General features: G+C 44.8%; 1 protein-coding gene across 13 annotated transcripts in view; it reads right to left on the bottom strand.

Annotated features, from left to right (window-relative positions):
- Window positions 1-26809, bottom strand: part of AGBL3 (AGBL carboxypeptidase 3) — a 93573-nt gene that overhangs the window by 17931 nt on the left and 48833 nt on the right. For 10 of the 13 annotated variants that reach the window (XM_053252809.1, XM_053252810.1, XM_053252807.1 and 7 more), the window contains 5 exons: window positions 18892-19005; window positions 16436-16570; window positions 11437-11494; window positions 5310-5381; window positions 3157-3333 (listed from right to left, as the gene is read on the bottom strand). In XM_053252809.1, the coding sequence (XP_053108784.1) occupies window positions 3157-3333; window positions 5310-5381; window positions 11437-11494; window positions 16436-16570; window positions 18892-19005 (556 nt within the window). The remainder of the gene's footprint in view (window positions 1-3156; window positions 3334-5309; window positions 5382-11436; window positions 11495-16435; window positions 16571-18891; window positions 19006-26809) is intronic. The other 3 variants (XM_053252814.1, XM_053252813.1, XM_053252812.1) reach the window with 2 other exon arrangements.

Below are 26809 nucleotides of genomic sequence, written 5' to 3' on the forward strand. Positions count from 1 at the left end.
ACAGTGGTGTGAGGTTACTCAGCGCATACACAGAGGCTCTTTTGTCAACATTACTATTTCCTATTTACTTACATTAGTTTTAAAGAACTGCATCCCCCAAAAGATCTGATAAACTCCTGTGTTGCAAATCTTCCCAAGGCAAGCATTCAAGTATCTCATATAATTTTAAATTTGAATGTTGTTATGGTTTTGTTTGCTTTGATTTGTACTGTATAACAGGTTATCATTTAACAAATGTGATTAAATGTTATTACACTGTAAATAACCTTTAAAAAACAAGGAAGCATGAAGAGAGAATTTTAAATAATAATATAAAATATATTTCTGGACCAACTGCTGGCACTGTAAACAGGTTCATGTGCTGGGTCTAGGTAAACTGTAGCACAAATCCAGCTCAGACACCTCTCAACTCCCAACCCTGAAACAGTTCTTGCTTGGCGATCTGAGCCACCAGCGAGCTCTGTTTTGACTGCTCTGGATTTGTATTTCTAGACTGTATTGCATTATTGAATTTGTCCTTCCTCCACACCATGCAAACACGCTGACTGCAGTTTTCATGGATGACTCTTCTGAATATTATTTATTTTTTATTATTTATTTATTTGTGTATTTATTTGATTTATATACCGCCCTTCCAAAATGGCTCAGGGCGGTTTACAGTTAAAACAAACCACTAAAACAGTAAAGAGCTAAAACAAATTAAAAACAATATAACAACTAACAATTTAAAAACTCCCGAAATCAGGTTTGAAATTTTAAAATAAACCAGATTTTAAAAACCCCAAAATTTAGGATGCTGAGTAAGCTTGGGTGAAGAGATGGGTTTTCAGGTGTTTTTTGAAAATTGCCAGAGATGGGCAGGATCGTATCTCAGCAGGGAGCGCATTCCACAATCTCACAAATTTGAATAGAAAAAATTACTGACTCTAGACATTATATAAGGCTATTCACATGACTGGGAGATGGGGAGATTGGGCAGGCGGACAGGATGGAGGGGGAAGGCAACACTGTACTTACCTTCTCCCCCACCCCCCAGACAATCTCTTTGCCCACGTAGCCACGCAGCTTGGCTGTGCACACAAGCGGCACTCCTGGGAGCTGTGTGGCTTGCCCGAGGCAGAGACAATGCTCCTGGCTTCCGGGAATTTCACAATGTACCATGTTCCAAATGCGGTACATCGGGGGATTCCCCAGTCAGACGGGCACTCTGTCTCTGTGTCTGCTTGGGTTGCAAGCAACCTGAGCAAACAAACAATCCCAACTCGCACCCTTAACCTAGGCTAAGAGCCAGGGCAAAAAGTAGGGTGAAGCTGGGCTGGAGCACTGGGATTGGGAATGATCCCAGCACTCTACATGAGCAGCCTAACCCAGGCTGGGCTGCCCTAACCGGCCAGGTTAGGCTAACCGGGAGTCAGGTTATTATTATTATTATTACATTTATATCCCGCTCCTCCAAGGAGCCCAGAGCGGTGTACTACATACTGAAGTTTCTCTTTCACAACAACCCTGTGAAGTAGGTTAGGGTGAGAGAGAAGTGACTGGCCCAGAGTCACCCAGCAAGTCTCATGGCTGAATGGGGATCTGAACTCGGGTCTCCCCGGTCCTAGTCCAGCACTCTAACCACTACACCACGCTGGATCATGCTGGTTAGGCTGCTCATGAGAATAACCATTTTTGTCTATTCAGTCAGTTATCACTGGAAAATTTGTTCTACCTATGTGCACCATATGTGTTACTAGGGATAAACTGCAGGTCTCAAGAGACTGCAGAATTTGTTTAGTGGCCGTTGGGCCACTTTCAGTTCTATGACTGGACAGCATCAGCATTCTGAAGACATCCGCATTCCTCATTGCAAGGCCTGGTAGTCAGTGGCAGCACCCTTCAACCCTAAGGGCAGTTCCCTGATTAATTGATCATTAGGTCTGTGCAAAGCTCTGGACAAAATCAAAGACGCTGCACAGTCCCACAGGCATTGCACAGAAGTCACAGTTCCCACTGCACGGTGCTGCCTGCACTTTTCCAGAACGGGTAAACTGCTTTAAGGGAAACAATGCATCTGCTTCCCCCATAGAGCTCTATGGAAGAAGTGCCAGGAAGGACGGCACTTCCCAATCAGTGTTCTCTCTCATTTCTTTCATACGTGCGCGGAATGGATTTTGTTCTCGGTGGCAGTATCAGGACAGTATGTGTGCACGTGTGTTCAGAATGGGGCCTTCTTGTTTCAACCGGAGTGGGATCCAAAATTAACTGGGCTGACATAAAAAAACTTGTGGGGATGTCAAAAGCAGGGATGTCAAACTGTGGCCCTTCTGCAGATGTTGGCCTACAACTCCCATCATCCCTGGCTATTGGCCACTGTGGCTGGGGATTATGGGAGTTGTAGTCCAAAAAACAGCTGGAGGGCCACAGTTTGACATCCCTGCCTCAGAGGGAACACTGTTTCCAGTCCTCCATGTGTACTTTCTAAGAAGGCACTGGAGCTCAACAGGGCTCTGTTTCTTTTAAATGGCCCCCAGGCACTGAGAAAAATGCAGTGCAGCAGGAAGGTCAACACAGTAGGACATGGTTCTCATATTGAAGGGCTTTTGCCCTTGCTTGAAAAATAACAACGGTCAGTGCCATACATGCCCACAGCTGCATAATGGATATTAGCAACTGTGAGCCTGAGTGGTTTAGCGGCTAAGGGTGACCTTGAACAGAAGAGATGTATGTTCAGATCACCGTTGAACTTGTTAGATGGCCTTCGGCAAATGGTTACGTCTCAGCCAAACCTGCATTGGTTGCAAGGATAAAATGGATTAAAAAGGCTGACCTTTGGTCATGCTGCCCTGAACTTACCCCTTTTAAAAATATCTTACCCTTTTTTCCTAAGAGAAAAATGGTAAGATACAAATGGGGTCACTAAACTGCCTGTCATCCTCAAATATCTCCAGCAACGTGACATTTTCTAGATTGGCTTATCATTTTGGGATACTTTGATAGTATAAAATCCCTAACTATATATGATTTAAAATGACCCAAATTGAATGTGCACAAGTATATGCAGTTGGAGGTTCCATGCACAAGAAAAACTTTAGTGCTGTGCATAACATATGTGCATGTACCTGCACTGCCAATCCCCCCTTCCCGACATATACTATATATTAAGCTATTTACTTTTTCTCCGGAGCTTTGCTTCTTTCATCACTTCTTCTACCCTGGGAAGCCGACAGCCAGAAAGTGCACCAGTCCTCCTTGGTGTTGTGCACATCTGATTAAGGATGGCAGGAGGCAGGAAAAGTCTCTGGGAAATGATGTGCTTCAAAGGTTGGGTTAGGTCATTCCAGCCAACATCTGTATGAAATAATGAGCAGAACTTGGCATACAACAGTGCTAGAATCCTACAGGACTCATCATGAGGCTAGAAAGTAAGCAAAAGGAAAGGGGCACGTTGTAGGTGTTGGCGATGGAGTTCCAGTGCAATGTCCTTTTGCACCAACTATCCTAATGACCACTAGGAGCACTGGGAGTAGAGATAGTGAGTAAGGGTCTCCCTACCTGTCTCTACTCGATGACTCCTGACTGGACTCTTCAGGTATTTCCTGAGAGAGTCAGATTTCCTTTCTTTCCTCTTAGAGAGCAGATGGAAACATCTCTCTCTCCCCCCTGCCTATTCATTATGTAGTTCTATCGATTAGGATTAGATCTTTCCTATCCAAAGTGTACTTCACCAATAAATACTTAGTATTTAGTTCTACAAGAATCTCCATGTGTCTTCTCTAGACAGCTGCAACAACTAAACTCTGCATTCTACTCTGTAACTGGAGTGGCTAGCTTCTTTAGTGCTCTGCTAATTAACTGGGGGTAAAAATTACAACTCCCAACAGTAGGAGCGCCAACAGTCAACAGTTTGTAAAATATAAAGATGGAATTTGTGTGTGTGTGAGTGCATGGATCAGCTTGACTTGAACCAGCTTCTAAAAGGTGTGAGATAGTTTCAATATACACACACAACAGGCTGTTTGGATAAAGGAAGCAAGAAATTGCTATACCCCACCACACTTTGAAAATATAAAATCTGAAAGTTTATTCAGTCCAGTCTCTAGCCTAACTCGAAACTCACAGGTTCTTTCCAAGGCAGAGATCAAGAAAAAGCAGAGAAACAAAATAGACTCATAGGAGATGATAATCTATATAATTATCTCACTAAGCCAGTGCATGGCGGGTGGAAATGTGTGCAGATGCATGGGGATGTTTGGCGAGCGGAAATATGGCAGTGGAGGCAGGCTCAGGTCCAGGAGGGGGGATAAAGAAAATGGGGGGGGAGTGGATGGTGGGGTGGCAGTGGTGGTGGTGGTGAGGAGAGGCGGGTGGTGGAGCCATGTGGGCCCGACCCGGGCCAGCCATGGTGAGGAAGCAGCGGAGAGGAGGAGGTGGCAGCAGCAGTGGTGAGAAGAGGTGGCTGGGCGGCCGGTGGAGCCACGCGGGCCTGACCTGGGCTGGCTGCAGTGAGGAAACGGTGGTGAGGAGGTGGCGGTGGCAGTGGTGGTGGTGAGAGGTGGCTGGGCCTGGCTTGGTGGGCAGCAGAGCTGTGCGGGCCTGGCCTCGTCCGGCCATGGTGAGGCAGTGGTTGGGATGCCAGAAGGAGGTGGAGGGCAGTGGAGGAGAGACTGGGGCACAAGGCGGGGGTTGGGGAAACCACCGGCCTCAAAGAGTACACAGATGCTTTGTGTGGGGTTGGCTAGTTTTTAGATATTGCATTAGGCTGAAGTCAATTGAAGCCAAATTGGATTTTTTACCTGGTTTGAGGGGACATTTCACCCTTCATTTCACCCTCCTCAGTTCAACAATCCTTTTCCTAGGTGGCCAATTATAACATTCTTTGCTTATCACCTGAGGAAGAGTTCTGTAGGACTCAAAAGCTTGCCATCTGATGTGTTGCTTTTATTAGGGCAAACTAAAAATTGTTATCCTACTTTGAACTGTGGATTTTGACCAACATTACCACTTAAAATTTTGTACTATAATCTTAGCTCATTCATATGCATGGGCATACATGCTCTTGAAGCTACTTGAGTGATGTGAGACTCTACAAATGATAGCATTCCACTTGTATGCCACAAATTGTAGAAAACTTGTCTCACTTACCCAAAAGAAAGCTTTGTTCAGCCCAGTAGGACTAACTTCTAAATAAACAAGCATAGGTTCAAGCTGCACATCTATATTTTATACAATTCATAGCTTTAACTGTACTGCCTGGAATTGTATGTACACTACAACCTGTGTACATATGCATGATTACATGTATTATAGTCGGAGTTATTACTTACTCAATCCTTGTTCAGGAAAATAATGACTGAGATATTGGACTGTGTAATTAGCTGGTTTATCTGGCACAGAATCTGGAAAAAAGCCCACTTTGTTAACTGTGTCATAAATGAAACAAACACACATCTGAACAAGAATAAACATTAACTGTTACAGAAAAATTGCATGTATTAAGTCCTCTTGGCATAACATCTTATAAAAGCATGCTGCATTTTATTGCTTGAGACTAGCCATCCATCCTTGTAGAATTCTTACAGGACTGAATGTAGTCATAATACCCAAGACTATAAAATATGTCTTGGCACCCTAGAAATCCATAGTTTTACTGTTATACTGGAGTAAATAAATATAAATAAATTCCAGCTCTTCAGTCTTCAGCTGCAATTGTCGTTTGTAATTGTTCTGTATCATATTGTACTGTGAACATAAGTGAGAGATTGAATTCTAGGGAGGCTGAAATGTTCCCCCACTGGTAAGTACTGTATATGTTCCCATTTTTACTGGTCTGGGCAGATACGATGTTCTAGAGGTATGCCACAGACACATACAACTCTCTTCCCTTCCATCAGGGATGAATTTCTCTTTCTCCCCCATGATTTACTTATAGCATTATATCTGCATAGGTGTTAAATGATGATAATACAAATACATTCCTTGTAACCAGGGTTTGCAAACCCTGCATTTCCAAGTGAGAGTGGCAGACCCTAGAGGACTTAAAAAGCCGTCTTGAAGGCAATACAAAAAGGCAAGATATACTTTAAAAAGAAATTAATTGATATAAACCTGCATTGGATCCCTCAGAGTTAACTAATTGCAGACCTATTTCTAATCTTCCATGGTTGAGGAAGGTGATTGAGTGGGTGGTGGCCTCTCAGCTCCAGGCAGTTTTGGATGATACAGATTATCTAGACGCGTTTCAAATCTGCTTTCAAGCCAGGTATGGCATTGAGACTGCCTTGTTCGGCCTGATGGTTATCTCCAGTAGGCTATCAACAGAGGGACTGTGACTCTGCTGATTCTTTTGCCTTTCTCAGTGGCTTTTGGTACCATCGATTATGGTCTCCTTATGGGTTGCCTGAGGGAGGTGGGGTTGGGTGGCATTATTTTATAGTGGTTCCATTCCAACTCTCTGGTAAATTCCAGATGGTGTCGCTTGGAAACTGCTGCTCTGCAAAGCGAGAGCTAAAGTATAGAGTTCCACAAAGCTCCATACTGTCTCCAATGCTTTTTAACATCTATATGAAACCGCTGGGAGAGATCATCAGGAGGCTTGGTGCTGGGTGTTATCAATATGCTGATGACACCTAGATCTATTCCTTCACATCAAACTCATCAGGAAATCACATAACTTCCCTAATTGCCTGCCTGGAGCGGGTAATGGGCTGCATGAGGGATAACAAACAGAAATTGAACCCATATAAGACGGAGGTACTGACTGTGGAACCACCCCAAGTGGCATAGCGGGGAAATGCTTGACTAACAAGCAGAAGGTTGCCGGTCCGAATCCCCGCTGGTGTGTTTCCCAAACTATGGGATAACACCTACAGTATATCGGGCAGCAGCAATATAGGAAGATGCTGAAAGGCATCATCTCACCAGGGCCAGATTAAGGGCAACTGATGCCCTAAAGCACAGCCCAACAAAGGTGCCCCCTCCCTCAGCCCCCTCCATTGCTTAACTGACAAGACATTAAGACTCAAGCAAATCATTAAAAGAAGAAGAAGTTTCACTGCCCATAATTTCTTATAAATAGCCGCAACAGAAGGAATGACTGAGAAAAATATTTCATCTTCAAGGTCAGACATCATAACATATGACCATCTTTTACATGAAGTTTTATCAATATTTTGTACTGCTCTTTATAGTAATCTTTCGCAAATCAATGACTTTTTACTTCAGATATATAGTTTAGTAGTTTCTCAAAACTTCAGTCGCTCACCGAACCAAAGAAAACATTTTTTTAAACAATGCAGAGTAAAGTTGAACATGGCAGATAAAAACAATTACAAAAAAGTTGAGTGTGGCAGTGAAATGCAAGGTGGCAAAAGAAATGCAAGGTGACAATAAAGGAGGCAAAAAGAGAGTTTCAAGAACATTAAGCTAAAAGTACCAAGGGGAATAATAAAAACTTCTTTAAATACATCAGACCCAGGAAACCTGCCAGAGAGGCTGTTGGACCATTAGATAATGAGGGAGTGAAAGGGATTATTAAGGAGGATATGGAGGATGCAGAGAAGCTCAATGAGTTCTTTGTGTCCATCTTCACAGCAGAAGATACAGAGCATATACCTGTTCCTGAACCAGACTTTCCAGGGATGGAGGCTAAAGAACTGAGTCAGATAGAAGTGACAAGAGATGATGTTCTAAACTGTCTGGAAAAACTGAAAACTAACAAATTACCAGGGCCAGACGGCATCCATCCTAGAGTCCTCAAAGAACTCAAATGTGAAATTGTGTCCTCCTTGCTAAAATATATAATTTATCCCCGCAATCAGGCTCTGTACTGGAGGACTGGAGGGTAGCAAATGTAACACCGATTTCCAAAAGAGATCCAGGCCGGTTAGGGATTACAGGCCCGTTAGCTTAACATCCATTGCAGGCAAATTGATGGAAAGCATCCTCAAGGATAAAATTGTAAAGCACATAGAACAGGCCCTGCTGGGGAAGAACCAGCATGGCTTCTGCAAAGGTAAATCTTGCCTCACAAACCTTTTGGAGTTCTTTGAGAGTGTCAACAAGTGTGTGGATCAAGGTGATCCAGTTGACATAGTATACCTGGACTTCCAAAAAGCTTTTGACAAAGTTCCTCATCAAAGTCTCCTGAGGAAACTTAGCAGTCATGGGATAAGGGGACAGGTACATGTGTGGATTGCAAATTGGTTGAAATACAGGAAACAGAGGGTAGGGATAAATGGCCAGTTTTCACAATGGAGGGAAGTAAGAAGTGGGGTCCCCCAGGGATCTGTACTGGGACTGGTGCTTTTTAATTTATTTGAACAAACAACAAATCGACAACAAACAACAAATCGAACAAACAACAAACATAAATAATCTAGAAGCAGGGGTGAGCAGCGAGGTGGCCAAATTTGCAGATACCAAACTCTTTCGGGTAGTGAAATCCAAAACGGATTGTGAGGAGCTCCAAAAGGATCTCTCCAAACTGGGGGAGTGGGCAACAAAATGGCAAACGCAGTTCAATGTTGGCAAGTGTAAAGTGCTGCAAATTGGGACAACCCCCCCCCCCCGCCAACTTCAAGTATATGCTGATGGTATCTGAGTTGTCGGTGACTGACTAGGAGAGGGATCTTGGGGTCGTGGTGGACAGCTCATTGGAAGTGTTGATTCAATGTGCGGCAGCTGTGAAAAAGGCCAATTCCATGCTAGAGATCATGAGGAAGGGGATTGAAAATAAAATGGCTAATATTATAATGTCTTTATACAAAATTATGGTGTGGCCACATCTGGAGTACTGCGTACAATTCTGGTCACCACATCTAAAAAAGGACATTGTAGAACTGGAAAAGGTACAGAAGAGGGCAACCAAGATGATCAGGGGCCTAAAGCACCTTTCTTATGAGGCAAGGCTATAACACCTGGGGCTATTTAGAGCCAGCGTGGTGTAGTGGTTAGAGAGCTGGACTAGGACCGGGGAGACCCGAGTTCAAATCCTCATTCAGCCATGATACTAGCTGCGTGACTCTGGGCCAGTCACCTCTCTCTCAGACTAGCTTACTTCACAGGGTTGTTGTGAAAGAGAAACTTAAGTGTATAGTACACCGCTCTGGGCTCCTTGGAGGAAGAGTGGGATATAAATGTAATAACAATAACAACAACAATAATAATATTTAGTTTAGAAAAAAGACGACTGCGGGGAGACATGATAGAGGTCTATAAAATCATGCATGTCGTGGAAAAAGTAGACAGAGAGAAATTCTTCTCCCTCTCCCATAACACTAGTACCAGGGGTCATCCCATGAAATTGCCAGGAAATCTAGGACCAACAAACAGAAGTACTTTTTCACACAACACATAATCAACTTGTGGAATACTCTGCCACAAGATGTGGTGACATCCAACAAGCTGGATGGCTTTAAGAGGGGTTTGGATAACTTCATGGTGGAGAGGTCTATCATTGGCTACTAGTTGGAGGGCTGTAGGCCACCTCCAGCCTCAAAGGCAGGATGCCTCTGAGTTCCAGTTGCAGGGGAGTAACAGCTGGAAAGAAGGCATGCCCTTAACTCCTGCCTGTAGGCTTCCAGCGGCATCTGATGGGTTATTGTGTGGAACAGGATGCCGGACTAGATGGGCCTTGGACCTGATCCAGCAGGGCTGTTCTTATGTTCAGTGAACGAGTTAACGGCATGATAGTTAGGGGGAAAACTCTGTGGTGCCCCCCTTCCCTTGATGCCCTAAGCACGTGCTTGTTTTGCCTTATGGTTAATCTAGGGCTGTCTCATATTGCATTGGAGGAGGTAATGGTAAACCCCTGTACTCTACCAAAGAAAACCACAGGGCTGTGTGGGTGCCAGGAGTCGAAATCGACTTGAACGCACACTTTACCTTACCTTTACTGACTGTGGAGGGATTGGGAGTTGGGACCCAAGAGATGGTTTAGATCTGTCTGTTCTGGATGGATTAAGCTATGACTTACTGCATCATCATATGAGCAATGAAAGATCAGGTACATAGCTTAGGAGTGCTCCTGGATCCAAAACTCTCTGGTTTTTCAGGCTGAGGCAGTAGCCAGGAGTGCTTTTTATCAGCTTCAGCTGATACTTCAGCTATGCTCATTTCTGGAGATAAATGACCTTAAAACAGTGGTGCATATGCTGGTAATCTCCAGGCTTGACCACTAGAGATGTACATATCAGGCAGTATAAAAATATGATAGATAGATAGATAGATAGATAGATAGATAGACAGATAGATACTGTAATGCACTCTACGTGGGGCTGCCTTTGTACATAGTCCAGAAACTACAATTGTTATAGATTGTGGCAGCCAGATTAGTCTCTGGGACAACCCCAAAAGGACCATATAATACCGATTTTAAAAGAACTTCTCCGGCCACTGATATTTTCCGAATTCTGAGCTAAATACAAAGTGCTGTATTTAGCTTGGGTCCAGGGTACTTAAGAGAGTGCCTTCTTAACCTTGCTGCCTGTTAAGATCATCTGGAGAGGTCCAGTTACTATTGCCACAAGCTCATTTGGTAGTAATTCGGGACTGGACCTTCTCTGTGGCTGCCCCAGGGCTTTGGAATATGCTCTCTGTCAAAATAAAAGCATCTCCTCCTCAGTTTGCTTTTAGGAAGACTCTTAAGACACACCTGTTTTTGCAGGCTTTTAACTGAAATTAATTTTAAAACTGTTTAATTGTTTTTATCCCATTAGATTGTTTCAACTTTTTATTCTGTGAAATTGTTTTAATTGTTTTTACTCTGTTTTATATTTGTTGTGTTTTAAATTGTGTACAAGAGATATACATATCAAGCAGTATATAAATATGATAAACAAAGATAAACTACATCCTAAAACTGTGCAGGATAAACTACATCCTAAAACATCAGATCAGAGGAAGGCGAGAGATCCTCCCTTCACCTGCCACCAGGAGAGCTGTGTGTATGTGTGTGTGCGTGCACGCACATGGAGCAGGTTGGATGCACATCAGGGCATTAACACCACCATCAGAGACACAACAGGATCTGAAATAAGTTCAGAATTAGATCTGAAAAAGAGTTATTTTTCAAGTTTGCGGAAATGGGCTTAAAATAAAAATGAACTAATTGTGAGCCTGACTGGGGGAGAATCAGCACGTCACTAGTTCTGAGACAATCCCAGTTAGCTTTATCCATGGTAAGTGCTGATACAGAGCAAAGGGGTATACCATGCTAAAGCAACTCGAGGAAGGGAGGAGTAATAGGATGTTGGAGGAAATGCATGAGATTGTGGCATGCTCTTGATTTCCTAACCATGGACTGGAATTTGGGGACATGACATTTATACCAAGCAATATAATGACCATGTGATTTTTTTTTTTTAAAGAAACCAGGGTTCACATGCAGATACAAGTGTTTTGTCCATGTCATCTATCCATTTGAGAGGGGAAATACATTTGTAAAGAGTTTACCTTTTACAATGGAGGCAGATTCCTTCAAGAGTTCATGAAACCCTGCTAAGGTTTTTGACTGCAAGACAAGAGAGACAAAAATGCATTGTTATTTGTTTCTCCCACACTCCCAAGTCTGACCTTTTTTTTAACTATAAAACAGCACTGAAACATGTACCCCAAAGTTCAGAAGCAGGGTGTACATGTAGGGGGTTTTTTGGCATAGTTTTTTTTTAAATCACTACATGCAATTTCTCAATTTTTTTTTACTCTATTATCAAGTATGTATTTATACATTTATTTATTTGCTTTTCTGGATAGAAAGCCTATCAGCCTTTCAGGGCAGCTTTTTAGGTCTTCTTGGGTCTGCTACTCAAGTTGAAAAACTGCTAAGCATTTACTCTAAGCCACAGAGGCGTAACTATAGGGGGGGCAGGGGGGGCACGTGCCCCGGGCACCATCTTTTCTGGTCACATGGGGGGCGCCGACATGACAAAAAAATCTTTAATTTTTTTTTAAATTTTTTTGTTAATACAAATGTTTCCTGCTCAGTGCAGCAGCGCTGCAGCAGTCAAGGGAGCGCGTCGGCAGCCCATCCCCCACGAGCGGTCCCTTCCGCGCTGCCCGCGCCCCCCCCATTGCTTTGCTGGCGCCTGGCAGCCAGTCAGTGGCCTGGCTTGGCGGCGGCGGCGGGCGCTTGTGAGGAAAAACCTAAGTATAATGTAGTATGTTGTGGCGCGGGGGGGCACGGGGGGCGCCATTTCAGTGCTTGCCCCGGGCGCCATTTTCCCTAGTTACGCCTCTGCTAAGCCATTATATGGGTTAGCTGTGTTTCCTTCAGACCATACAACTGGAATATCAAAATACAGTGGCTAAGATAAATAAGTTGTTCACCTGTGACTATTGATCTGGAAGTGATCTGTTGCAGTCATAAGAGTGGGTTCTGTGCCTGCGCGGGACCATTCAGGCAGAATTGACCAGCTCCTCGAAGCACTAAGCCCCGCCCCCTGCACGTGGTGCACTTCCTTAGTTTGGGCGGGCTAGCCTTTTCTACTCAGTTCCTGAAGGACCGAAAATTGGATACAGTCATCGTAAGGATTCAGTCCACAGCTTTGATAAGGTAAGTAGCACTCCATGTTCTACAAATATACATTTTGTCACTTTGTATACTGCAGCGGGGCTGGTGGGAGGGTCTTGTGACTGCAACGGATCACTTCCAGATCAACAGTTACAGGTGAGCAGCCTGTTTATCTGGATTGTGATCCGTTGCACTCATAAGAGTAGGTGACTAATGAGCTGTCAGTCTGGCGGGTGTAGTATGCTAAGAAAAGAACCTTTTCCAGCACACTCGTCCTGAAGTTGGCCTGAGCTGCAGAGCGAAGGTCCAAGGCATAGTGTTTAACAAAGGTATGCTCAGAGGACCAAGCTGCTGCTGTACAGATGTCCTTGAGCTTAATGCCAGCCATATGGGCAGCAGAGCCCTGGTAGAGTGGTCTTTGTATGGTCTTTGTGGGCTCCACTTTTTGGTGCTTGTATGCCAGGAAAATGAGTTCCACAGTCCAGTGGGATAGTCTCTGTCTGGAAATTTGGCAACCCTTCACTTTGCCCTTGTAACTTACAAAAATGCATTTTGTCTTCCTATAGGGCTTGGTCAGATTCAAGTAGAATATGAGTGCACGCCATACATCCAAGGAATGCAGTGACCATTCTAGAGCCATCGTGGGATTTTGGTAGGCAAGACAATTTCGCTGTTGATATGGAAGTCCATAACTACTTTAGGCTGAAACTCAGGGTTCAACCAAAGCACTACCTTGTCTTTATGAAATTTAGCATAGGGGATATCAATGCGAAGGGCATTTAATTCACTCACCTGTCTGGCTGATGTTATGGCTAATAGAAAAGCTGTCTTTAGTGTCACAGGTTTAGGAAGGGCTGTCACCATGGGCTCGAATGGAAATTCTGTCAAGGCTGATAGAACCAGGGATAAGCTCCACTGTTCAGTAGGCTGACGGATAGGCAGGCTGTTAGGCCTTTTAGGAACCTCTTTGAGTCCAGATGCGAAAAAACTTTCCTTCTGACCCATCCGGGAGCAAGCAGAAATGGCAGCCAGATGGACTTTGATGGAAATGTTGGCCAGCTTCTGCTGTTTCAGAGATGTGAGGTATAGCAAAACCTGGCAAGAAGTAGCAGCCTGAGGCAGGAAGCCGTGTTCTTGTGCATACATCCTAAAATGCTTCCATTTGCTGCTGTGATTGACGTGAGTAGATTTCTTCCGGTCATTGAGGAGGATGTCATTCAACAACTTATCCTCTAGGCCAGGGGTGGGGAACCTTGGCCCTCCAGCTGTTGTTGAACTACAACTCCCATCATCCCCAGCTGTGGCTGAGGATGGTGGGAGTTGTAGTTCAAAAACAGCTGGAGGGCCAAGGTTCCCCACCCCTGCTCTAGGCAGTCAGGTTCAGAGATTCCAGGTAGGGGTGGTGGAGCCTACCACCCTGTTGTCTTAAAAGATCCTCATGTTGGGGCAATCATCTGTAGCGACTCTTCAACAGTCTGAGTGCTTGCTGAAACCATGGCTGTTGAGGCCACCACGGAGCAATTAAAATGCAGTTTGCAGACTCCTGTAGGATTTTCACCAGGACCCTGTTCAATAGAGGGTTGGAGAGGGGTAATGTATAGAAACTGTTGACCCCAGTTGAATTGGAAGGCATCCCCTCTGGAGTATTGAGCAAAACTGGAAGCACTTTTTGTTTTCCGATGTGGTGAACAGATCGATATCTAGGGTCCCCCAGGCCTTGAAGAGCACTTGGAGGTATGTGAGACTGACTTCCCATTTGTGCTGTTGCAGGTAGATTTGTGACCTGCTGAGGCGATCCTCTAGAGTGTTCTACACATCCTTGATGTGGATCATGGTCAAAGTTATTTGTTGCGCTATCAGAGATAGCTGGAAGGATTTCAGCGGCCTGAAAAACCATGAGAAGTTCTAACAAGTTTATATGCAAGCGGCACTGGGTCGGAGACCACAGTCCTTGTGCTCAGAGACCCCCGCAGTGGGCTCCCCAGTCCTGCATCGTGACCCAGGCAGATGGTTGAGGTACCTGGAAGGGGACTCCTGACAGTAAGTTGACTTCCTTGGTCCACCACTGGGGAGAAAGCAAGACTGGCTGAGGAATCCTCAGGTGTTTGTGCATGCTGTCCACATTTGGCTGGATAACCGAGAGAAACCAGAGCTGAAGACGTCTGAGTCACAGCCTGGCATAGTGTACAGTGGAGCTGCATGAATGATGCCATGAGCCCTAGCAGTTTCTGAACTTTGTATGCTGTCTGAGTGGGCTGAGCTATAAAGGTGGCAATCTGGGTCTTGATGCTCAAGAATAGCAATAGCAATAGCAATAGCAATAGCAATAGCAATAGCACTTACATTTATATACCGCTCTATAGCCGGAGCTCTCTAAGCGGTTTACAATGATTTAGCATATTGCCCCCAACATTCTGAGTACTCATTTTACCGACCTCGGAAGGATGGAAGGCTGAGTCAACCTTGAGCCCCTGGTCAGGATCGAACTTGTAACCTTCCGGTTACAGGGTGGCAGTTTTACCACTGCACCACCAGGGGCTCTTTGGGCACTCTTTGGGCAGAAAAGCCCACAGTGATTCCACATCAGTGACAGCCCCGATGCAATCTATCATTTTGACCGGATGTAGCCTGAACTTTGTCCAATTTACTTGAACATCCAGATCCTGGAGAATGCTCAGGACTGTCAAAACATGCAAAACTAACTCAGTTTTTCGTTGTCCAGTTGTTCATTGTTGTAAACCCTTTCTGACTACGTGGTTAGAGCGTACAGATAAACATACTCCCCACACCACTACCATGTCTAAGCAACAACCACACAGTGACAAAATTCACACGATCGAGCAAAAGCGGGTTAAGGGAACCTAGCCCGCTTTTGCCCAATCGGCTGCTGCCATAGGAGCCGTGCGGCCCACAGCAACAAACCTTCCTAATTCCCCCTTCCCTTAGACGAGGTTAGCGGAGCAAGTGCTCCGCTAACCCTGTCTATTTGATTGTGTATTGCCACGGCGCAGCTCTGCGCCATGGCAACACATAAGGAGATCCCCGCCGGGAGGCTGAAACAAGCCTCCCCGCCCTGGGGGTCTCTCCAGGATACCCTGCGCACTTGTGCGGGACATCCTGGAACTTCCGAGGGCCACGTGGCCCCCGATCCGTGCAGCCCCCGTCGACTCCATGACGGAGCCGGCAGTTGTGTAGGTGGCCGATTCGGCCACCCGTCTGAGGATCGTTTGTGGGGAGAGCAGACTAATCCTGCTCTCCCCGCAAACCCTTTTAAGGCAGGTCTCACTGATTGTGAGACTCACCTCAGTAAATGTGGTGAGATGCAGCTGTGATTGTAGCTCTGTTGCATTCATTTATTTTGCTTTTTAACCAGTTGCAGGTAGCAAGCTAAAACTCTAGACAAAATTATGAAATGCATTCCTAAATAATAGATTCAGAGCAAAATATAATCAATACATGCATTTGTCTTCAGTAAAAGTTTACTAATAATTTTTGTTTTAGTGTTTTTTAATGGTAACAGTGATGCAGATACAAGCATCAGAGATATAAATAGCTATCTTGCATCATCCGACCAACAGTACATGATTAGAAACAGCTCTCCAGAGCGTTATGCAGAGGTTTAGCTCAGCCCTGCTAACGAAGATATTTTACTGGAAATAGCAGGATTGGATGTAGAACCTCAGATATGAAAGCTATGTATTGTCACTGAGCTATGGTTCCTCATATTTTACAGTTGTGTTACACACTAACATCCTCAAAAGCTATGAAACAGTTGTATTTGTATGAGCATACACTGAGCACAGGAAGCATTATTACAGTTCATACATAGAATTAAGACTGCGAGGGCTGGCAGCATAAGCAGGTTAATCTGCTGGCTACAGCTTGTAACTGCAGGAACAAAGTCAAAACTGAGTAATCCCATGCTAAAACAGTTCTGCTTACCTCGGAACACCTACTCCTGCTGCCTTTCAGACTGGAGCGGGAGGAGGAGTTGGCGGAGATATATATTCTGTGTGGCAGCTTCCCAAACTCTTGGCTTTCCACATTATCACACTCCCAGAAGTGCGCAAAGCATTCCTAGAAAAGGCAGATACCTTTTGTCTGGGAACACTCCTGTGGTGATGCAGGAAAGCTGGTCATGTAAACAACACTGCCTGTGCTAATTGTCCTGTCACCTGATTTGGATGGGTGTGGGATTATACCAACATAAGAACTGCCTGGCTGGATCAGGCTCAAGGCCAATCTAGTCCAGCATCCTGTTTCACACAGTGGTCCACCAGATGCCTCCAAGAAGTCCACAGGCAGGGGGTGAGGGCTTGCCCCCTCCCCTGCAACTGGTATTTAGTGGCATCATGCCTCTGAGGATGGAGGTGGACTATAGCCACCAGACTAGTAGATCTGTCCTCCATGACTTTGTCTAATCCCCTTTTAAAGCCATCCACGCTAGTGGCCATCACCACATCCTGTGGCAGATAATTCCATAAGTTAATTATGCGCTGTGTAAAGAAGTACTTCCTTTTGTCAGTCCTAAATTTCCCAACCTTCAGATTCATGGGATAACCCCTGGTTCTAGCAGGGAACAGAGTGAGCTGGAGCCTGTGCTGTGTGTCTGGCCCACAGGGATCTGCATAAGCAGAACATGTGCCCAGGGGGAGGGTCTTCAGTGTCTCCCAGCAATAACTGAACAGCTTTAGACACTGCTCTTCAAACATCTGTTCTTGACCACAGTGGTTCTGATTTTAAACTGGTGCTTATTTGGTGGTGCAGTGAATCCTAGGTTTGGGCTGTTGTAGAATATATTTATACAGAGTAAATATCTTTGGTCCATATACTTTGGCTCAACAGGTATGTGGAATATCTTGACAGAGTAGTAAACTAAGCAAGTATTTCTTTCCTTTCCCGTTTTAATCCTGGGAATTCTCCCTATCAAACATTGTTAGCTGAATCACTCATATTTTCTCTATTTGGTTTCTTCCAGAGCGGCTGAGTAACAATTTTGAAACAATATTGTGCCCAGTGCTCACTGCTTCTTTCGCACTTCAAACCCCAACAGCAAAGGCGAGGAGGCTCTGTGTCTGCTAAGGAGTGTGTCCTTGCACTCCCACTGCTACCTACATAATTCCTAATGGGAGCAGAGGCAGGAGTGCAAGGATGTCTTGCATTCCTTAGTAGGCATGCAAGGATGCACTCCTTCGTAGGCATGCAGCCTGCCCGCCTTCCAAGCTGCACAGCCACTTAGACTCACTGCATAGTATATGAGCCACTATCCATAACTTTTCTCTCACAAGCAGGGGAAGCATCTTGCGGGAGGGAGATTTTGAGCAGAAAACAACTGGAGGAAAAGGATTAAGCACTACCTTCCCACCATGTGGCTTTTCTGCACCTGATTGCAGGCTCTCAAGGCTGCTTTTCATTTTCAAAAAGTCAGGAGATTGCCAAATACAATTGCATGCAACAACTAGTTTTGCAATTAAGTTTGGGCCTCCGCTAAATCCTAGTTTGAGCAGATACTTCTGAATCTGAATAACTGACACTTGTGGGCTTAACTTGGAGCTGGCCCAAATGTGTAGAAATGCATGTGATGCAATGCTCTGATGGATCAGTATCACCTCAGAAAGCAAAAACGGATAGATCACCTGTTTGGAAGCATGTTATTCTCTTTCTCCCTACACATGAGAAAAGAAGCTAGCACAATGGGGAAAGAACGTTCTCCTTATCTAACACAGCACATGCATTGTGGATAAAGAAATCCCCTTTGAGAAACAGAGTTATCATTCCATCAACTTTCCTTAACCAGAGCATTCTTCAAAGTACACTTCAATAAAACATAAGCTCTATCTGTCAAAAGTCAGAGATATTAAAGAAGCTAAATAATCACAGAATGCACATCAATGTTCAGTGATGATTAATGCTTTTTGAATAGTGCCACGGATATTTGCAGAGATTATCTCTCCTGTCTCACCTCTACTGATGGTCAGAGGGATTTGTTTTGATTAGATATAGGAGTTTTAAAACCATTTAAAGCTTCAAAAGGTGTGAGCAACTTTGCAGGATGTATTAAAAGGAAGAGAAACTGTCCTTATAGACTGCTGTATAGGCACTGAAGTGAGAGGAGTTCAAAATAAGATTATTTTAATCAGAATGAGTTCTATAAATGCTGTTCTCTCACAGTCATTTTTAAACAATATTGCAAAGCACAGATGCCTTTTAAACAGTGAGTTACATTATCAGATATCCTTTTAACTATAGTGCTCGATATAAGTTTAAATTTTCCAAATGTAGGAATCAAAAATCTGCTCATGGTTACCACCAACACACAGCAGTATACAAAAAATTGGACACTGACAGCATTCTCTGAGTAAGGTGCAAAATTTATTCTATTCAGAAGACATCCAAACCTTTTTAACACGGGGGGTTCTAGGGAGAGGATCTATATCCTGCTTGGTAATTCCATATTTTCCCCTTTCTATATTTTGTAGCTCCACCAGTTTTAACTTCTGAAAAATCTGGGTCTGGGAAGAAAGAGGAACATGTAATGCTTATTCATCATTCACAGAGGCAGAAAAACAAGTTGCTTACCTGTAACTACTGATCTGGTAGAGATCCATTGACATCCATAAGAATGGGTAATCTGCCTGCACAGGACCGTCACGGTAGCATGCTGAACCTTGTTGAGGTGACCGAGCCCCACCCACACACCTACAGTGTGCTATTGAAAGGTGGGCCGGGTGCCATATTCCTCAGTTCTTGGACAACCGCCATGGGGGACGATAATCCAGAATCAGGTGAGTTCATCATCAAAGGAGAATAACATGCACACTCAGTACGCACATAGCATAGCACTACTGCAGAGGGGTGGTTCGGGAGGGTCTTATGGATGTTGACGGATCTCTACCAGATCAATAGTTACAGGTGAGCAACCTGTTTATCTGGATCAAGATCCATAAAAATGGGTGTTTAGCTAGCTCCCCCCGGAGGAGCATTAGTAGCTATTGTAACACCCCCTTTAAAATGCTTCTCCCGAAGCTCGCCTTGGCAGCAGAGCACACATCTATGGCATACTGTTTGACGAAAGGTAATTCAGTGGACCAAGTTGCTGCTTTACAGATGTCCATGAAGGTTACCCCCGATTGGTGTGCAGCTGAAGCATAGACACAGGCAGAGTGGGCCTTGATTGCTTCAGGTGGTTGAACATTCTGTGTTTTGTATGCTAAGCACAACTAGCCATCTGGACATTCTTTGTCTGGAAATGCAGGAGCCTCTCACAGAGCCCTTGTATGCTACAAACAGATGCTTGGTGGATCTGAAGTCCCTGGTGCTATCTAGGTAATATAAAAGAGTCCTCCGCACATCCATTGCACATTCTAAAGTGGTAGATGGATTGAAGAACGTAGGGAGAACAATGTCCTGGTTGAGGTGGAAGTTGGACACCACCTTGGGTAGAAAGTCTGGGTCCATACGCATTAACACTTTATCAAGATAAATTCTGGTGTATGGAGAATCAATCCACAATGCTGTGGATTCACTAATGTGTTTGGCTGAAGAACAAGAGACATAATTGCTGATGCACACTGGATAATTGAGAAAGCCAAAGAATACCAAAAAGAAGTCAACATGTGCTTTATTGACTACAGAAAAGCCTTTGATTGCGTCAAGCATGTCAAGTTGTGGAATATCCTTAGGGAAATGGGCATCCCAGAACATATCATTGTTCTCATGAGAAACTTATACACAGGACAGGAAACCACAGTCCAGATGGAATATGGTGAAACAGAATGGTTCCGGATCGGCAAAGGAATAAGACAAGGCTGTATACTTTCTCCTTCCTTATTCAACTTATATGCTGAACATATATTCAGAGAAGCTGGACTGGAAGAAGATGAGAGTGGTTTTAAGTTGGAGGAAGAAACATCAATAACCTGCGCTATGCTGATGACACTACTCTGATAGCTGAGAATGTGGATGATCTACAGTCTCTAGTAATGGAAGTTAAGGAGCACAGTGAAAAATGGAACTACGGCTAAATGTAAAGAAGACTAAATTAATGACAACAGGTACGGCCACCAGCCTCAGAATTTATTTATTTATTTGAAACATTTGATATACCGCCCACTCCGAAGACTCTGGGCGGTGTACAAAAACATGCAAAATAAGACAGCATTAAAATTACATTCTAAATAAAACTAAAGTAACTAACAGCGGGGGGTGGGTGGGGAGGAATAGATAAACTACAGGGTAAAAGCCTGGCGAAAAAGAAAAGTCTTCAATAAAGATTTAAAAATCGACAAAGAAGGAGCTAAATGAATCTGCAGGGGAAGGGAATTCCAGAGAAGTGGGGCGGCAACCGAGAAAGCCCTTTCACAGGTTCTAGCTCCCTGAACCTCTCGGAAATCGGGGACCGACAAAAGGGCCATCTGACCAGATCTGACCGGACAGAATGTAAATGGATGGGAGAGGCAGGTCTGTAGGTAAACAGGTGCCAAACACCGTAAGGCTTTGAAGGTCAAAACCAGGACCTTAAATTGAACTCGGTAGCGAATAGGCAACCAGTGCAATGACTGCAGGAGAGGTGTTACCCTGTCATATTTTCTGGCACCCATAAGTAAATTAGCCTCTACATTCTGGACACGTTGTAGCTTTCCGATCGTCCTCAAAGGTAACCCTAGATAGAGGGCGTTACAATAATCTAGGCAGGAGATAACAAGGGCATGGGACACTGTCATTAATGCTTGCCGATCAAGGTAAGGGCGTAATTGATGAATCAGATGGAGCTGGGCAAAGGCACTTCTAGCTGCAGCCACCACCTGCTGTTCAAGCAGGAGGTGTGAATCCAAAAGGACCTCCAAGTCACGTACACACTCTTTTGGGGGCAGCGCCACCCCATCTAAAACAAGGTTCACATCCAGCTGTTGGCCAGTATGAGGGCTGAGTAAGAGTAGTTCAGTCTTGGTGGGATTCAGTCTGAGCTTATTTCCATTCATCCAGACTTTAACAGCTTCCAGGCATCGAGTAAGCATAGAAACAGCATCTCCAGAATGGTCTGGGATGGCAATATACAGCTGAGAATCATCGCGTATTGGTGAAATCTCACCCCAAACTGGGAAATGACCTGACCCAGCGGCTCCATATAGATGTTAAAGAGGACAGGGGCAAGAACTGAACCCTGGGGAACTCCATAAAGGAGTGGCCATGGGTCAGATCATCTGTCCTCAATGCATACCTACTGGACACGCCCACTAAGGTAAGAACGGAACCACTGTAAGACAGTGCCCCCGATACCCAACCCACGCAGACAGTCAAGGAGGATAGCATGATCGATAGTGTCAAAAGCTGCTGAGAGATCTAGAAGGACCAGGAGAGGGACACTACCCTCATCAAGGTCCCGAAGAAGGTCATCTACCAGAGCAAGCAATGCTGTCTCTGTGCTATGCCGAGGCCTGAAACCCGACTGATAAGAATTAAGATAGTCAGTTTCCTCTAAGACCCTCTCAAGCTGGGTACATACAACCCTCTCTAACACCTTCGCTACAAAAGGGAGGTTGGAGATCGGCCTATAGTTGTCAAGGACCTCAGGGTACAGGGAGGGTTTCTTCAAGTGGGGGTGAACTGTTGCCTCTTTAAGGGCTGCTGGTACGAAGCCCTCACTTAACGAGGAGTTAACCAACTCCTGTAGCCAAGAATTAACATTCCCACCAGCTATTCTAACCAGCCAGGAGGGACAAGGGTCCAAGCAACATGTTGCCGCACCCATACCCAAGAGAATCGTGTCCATATCCTCGACCAACTCAAAGGTGTCCCATATAACATCGCAGGGCGGAATCTCCTCTATCTGATCAGATCCTACAGAAGTAGAGTCCAACTCTAGCTGAAGGTGGGTGACTTTATCAGCAAAGAATTGAGCAAATTGATCACAGCGGCCTGATTGAACATCTACCGGCTCCTCTCTCCTAAGAAGGGAGTGGGTAATCCGAAATAAGGCCGCTGGACAAGAGTCAGCTGATGTGATAAGAGCGGAGAAATAGTGGGATTTCGCCACTCTTATCGTCCTAGAATATTCCTGAATATAAGCAAGTAGTCGTATTCGGTCATCTTCAGCACCTGTTTTCCTCCAACGGCATTCCAAGTGTCTTTTGGTCTGTTTCATCTCCCTAAGTTCCTCAGAGAACCAAGGGAGCCAGGATCCACGCACCGTAAGAGGACGCTTGGGAGAAATTTCATCTAACGCCCTCATGGCCTCGATGTTCCAAGATACCACAAGCTGTGATGGAGAAACGCCTACCAGATTGCAAGGAATGTCCCCAAGAGCCTCCTGGAATCCGACAGGATCCATGAGGTGCCTGGGGCCGACCATCCATGTTGTAGTGCTGTCCCAGTAGAGACAGGAGGCTGCTGCAATCTGCATATTAATCAGAAAATGATTGGACCATGGCAGGGGAGAGATGACAATATTTTCCATGACCAGATCTGCCTGCCATTGCCCCGAAAGATAAACCAAGTCCAAGGTATGTCTACCCACATGAGTCGGGCCTGAAATGATCTGAGACAAGCCCATGGTAGCCATAGAGCTCATGAACTCCCAAACCAGAATTGACAATGAAGACATTGAAATGGTGGGTAGCTTCTGCCATTTAGGATCAACCATCAACTGTAAAGGATCCAGCAGTCAAGGAATATGCCACAGACTAGCACTTGGTAGGGTTGCAATGAATATGCTTGGAAAGCATATTTAGCTGCCGTGACGTGTTTATACGTACAAAGATTAGAACTGTTTGGACAATGGTTTTTCCCGTGACACAGTATGGATGCGAAAGCTGGACTTTGAAGAAGCAAGATAGAAAATGTATTGAACTTGGTGCTTTTGAACTTGGTGCTGGAGAACGCTTTTGAGGATACCGTGGAAAACAAACAAATGGATCATAGAACAAATCAATCCAGAATTTTCACTCAAGGCACAAATGAACAAGCTCATACTATCATACTTTGGACACATTATGTGAAGACCCAGCTCCCTTGAGAAGTCCATAATGCTGGGAAAAGTTGAAGGAAAGAGAAGAGGACAACCAGCAGCAAGGTGGATGGTCTTGATTACGACAGCAATGAATGCATCACTGAGAGGCCTTAAAGGCCAAGTTGAAGACAGATCATCATGGAGAGAATCTATCTATGTGGTCGCTAAGAGTTGACACCGACTTGATGGCACTTAATCAATCAATGGAAAGCAAGAAGGCAGTTTTCAAAGTTACTAGCTTGATAGATACAGAACTCATTGATTCAAATGGGGTCTTGGTTAAAGCCAAAAGGAGCAAGGATATGCTCCACAGTTCGACAGTTGTGTGAATGGGTGAATATAAATTTATGAGGCCTTTCAGGAAAGCCTTACTATCTGGATGTGAAAAGAGAGTCTTCCTATTACGGCCTGGATGTTTTGAAGAAAGTGCTGCTGGATGCACCTTCAAAGATACATTAGCCAACCCATGTGATTTTAGATTAGTCAAGTACAGGAGCATGTCCTTAACTGTGGCTTGTCCAAGTTAAAATCCATGTGTCCTTGCATAAGCTTTGAAATGAAGCTGTTTACTAAAGTAATTTCGTCTGGTGGAAGACATCTTTTGGCTAAGTAGGATTTTATTCAAGAGCTGATCTGCCATGCTGTTAACCCCTGCTAACTTGGCAAAGAGGCACCTTTTAATGTGGTGATTCTCTTTTATTTAGCAGGGGGAGAGTAACTGACCCTATCCACCCCCAGCACAGTATCTCCAGTGACTGTTACTGGTGTCTATCTTATTTTTCTTTTTAGATTGTGAGCCCTTTGGGGACAGGGATCCATCTTATTTGTTTGTTATTTCTTTGTGTAAACCACCCTGAGCAATTTTTGGAAGGGCAGTATAGAAATCGAATGAATGAATGAATGAATGAATGAATGAATGAATGAATGTTAGGTGGAGTGTGAGAACGCCTGGATGCAGTATGCTGCCGTTCACTAGTGTTGGAGATCTACTTCTTGTGGCAGCCTTTAGTACTGGTTCCCTGACTGTTTGAGTGCCTGTGGAAACCATGGCTGTCTTGGCCACCATGGAGTCACCAGGATACCCAATGTTGGGGCAGTTAGAATGTGGGCAACCAATCGGCTGATCAGTGGTTGCAGAGAAAACATATACGGGATTTCCTGTTGCCAGTCCAGCTGGAAGGTGTTCCCCTGTAATTGTGGGTTGTGACCTGCCCCGGAGCAGAATCGAGTTCTCTGAGGTAGCAAAGAGATCTATAGTTTTATTTATTTATAAAATAAATAATAATAATAGTCGGCCAAATCCAACTCTTGAAGAGAGGTGCAGTGTATTCTGTCTTTTTATTTTTCTCCCTCCCAACTAATATTTCATTTTAAAAAATATTGTACAATGCAAAACAAAACTGATACAAACACAAACAGTAAAACACCATACAACAAACCCCAATTCAACAATCCATCCACATTCTAATATTATCTGGAGTACGAAGACAACCATAATTCTCCCAGTTTGTGTAATGAATGAAATCTGACCATATTAGCAATGTATTCTGTCTTGATTTCTCATTCGTGCAGTTGCTGTTGCGGGAAAACCCAACTTAAGTCGTCTGCCAGGATGTTGTCTAGGCGTTTTATGTGGATTGGCCATATGCACCAATGGAGGCTGAGAGTGCACAATTGGAGGCTGAGAGTGCACAAAGACTTCAAGACACTGTTCCTCCCTGATGGTTGACGTAGCCCAGGGCAGTTGTGTTGTCCAACTGCAATTGTGCAACTTCCCCCTGTAGAAGTAATGGGAAGGCTTTCATTGCTTTGAAGACAGCCAGAAGCTCTGGGAAATTGATATGTAATTGTGTTTGTTGAATGGTCCACTTGCCCTGAATCTGATGTGCTCTGCAGTGGGCCCGCCAGCCTAGCAGACAGGCATCTGTTGTTAGCCAGACAGAAGGGGTCATCATTTGAAAAGGAATCCCTTCCAGTAGATTTCTGCCCGTTGACCAGTAGGTAAGAGAGCGTAGAATTTCATCCAAGATCACTAGACATTAGGGATGTGCACGAACTGGTTTGGAGGCCCTTTTATGGGCCTCCAAACCGGTTTGAACCCTCGCCGGCTCTAAGGTTCAATGGTGGGAGGGGGCTGGCTTTAAGGGTGGGGATGGGTGCACTTACCCCCCTGCTGTTTTTCGCCCGTCAGGGCAGCAGCATACCTCCCTGCCGCTCTGTGCCGCTGTTTACCGGATGTAGCTAGAAGCAGGAAGTACAACTGTGCATTTCACTCTTGCACGCGCACATCACACTCATTGTGCGCATGCACGTGACATGCACGTGTGTGCGTACGTGTGAGCGGTGTGCACAGTCGCACTTCCTATTTCCGGCTACATCCGGTAAACAGTAGCACAGGGCGGCAGGGAGGTATGCTAACGCCCCAACAGGCTCTTAAGGACTTGCGTGCCAGCGGGGAAAATGCGGCGGAGGGGCGGGGTAAGTGCACCCACCCCCAGCCTTAAAGCCGCCCCCTCCGCCATCGAACTGGTCCCCACTGGTTCAGTGAACTTCCCTACTAGACATACGTCTTGACGATTCACATTAGGACAAAAGATCGACAGAAACCAAAGTTGAAACTTGCGCATCTTTAACTGGGCATATCACACCACTGTGTTGCAGCATGCCATAAGACCTAGGAGTCTTTGAATGAGTCGGGCAGGTTGAGATGGATGCTGCTGGAACTAGACAACTGCGTCCCTGAGACACCGGAAGCGTTCCTGAGATAAGTATATTCCCCTTAAGGGATGGAGCCACTCTGGGAAGAGCATCTAGGTTCCAAGTTCCTTCCCTGGCATCTCCAAGATAGGGCTGAGAGAGATTCCTGCCTGCAACCTTGGAGAAGCCGCTGTTAGTCTGTGTAGACAATTCTGAGTGAGATGGACCTATGGTTTGACTCAGTATATGGCAGCTTCCTATGTTCCTATGTAAGTACGCCTTCCAGGCTTCCATGTCTAGGACTGCTCCAATGTAGTTGATAACATGAACTGGCTCCAGTTTGGATTTTTGCCAATTGACTTGGATCCCCAAGTCTTGGAGAAGAGACAGTATGTATTTCATCTGAGAAGGCAACTCTTCTTTGTCTTTGGAAGTTAGAAGCCAGTCTTCTAGGTAAGGATAGACCAATATATTTTCAGTTCATAGGTAAGTTACCACTGCAGCCATACATGTTGTAAATACCCTGGGGGCGGTGACAAGCCCGAAGGGTAAGACTGTGTACTGGTACACTTGATTTCTTACTGTGAACCTCAGATGTTTTCTGTGTTGTG

The sequence above is a fragment of the Hemicordylus capensis genome, chromosome 5 (genome assembly GCF_027244095.1).
Source record: "Hemicordylus capensis ecotype Gifberg chromosome 5, rHemCap1.1.pri, whole genome shotgun sequence".
NCBI lineage: Eukaryota > Metazoa > Chordata > Lepidosauria > Squamata > Cordylidae > Hemicordylus > Hemicordylus capensis.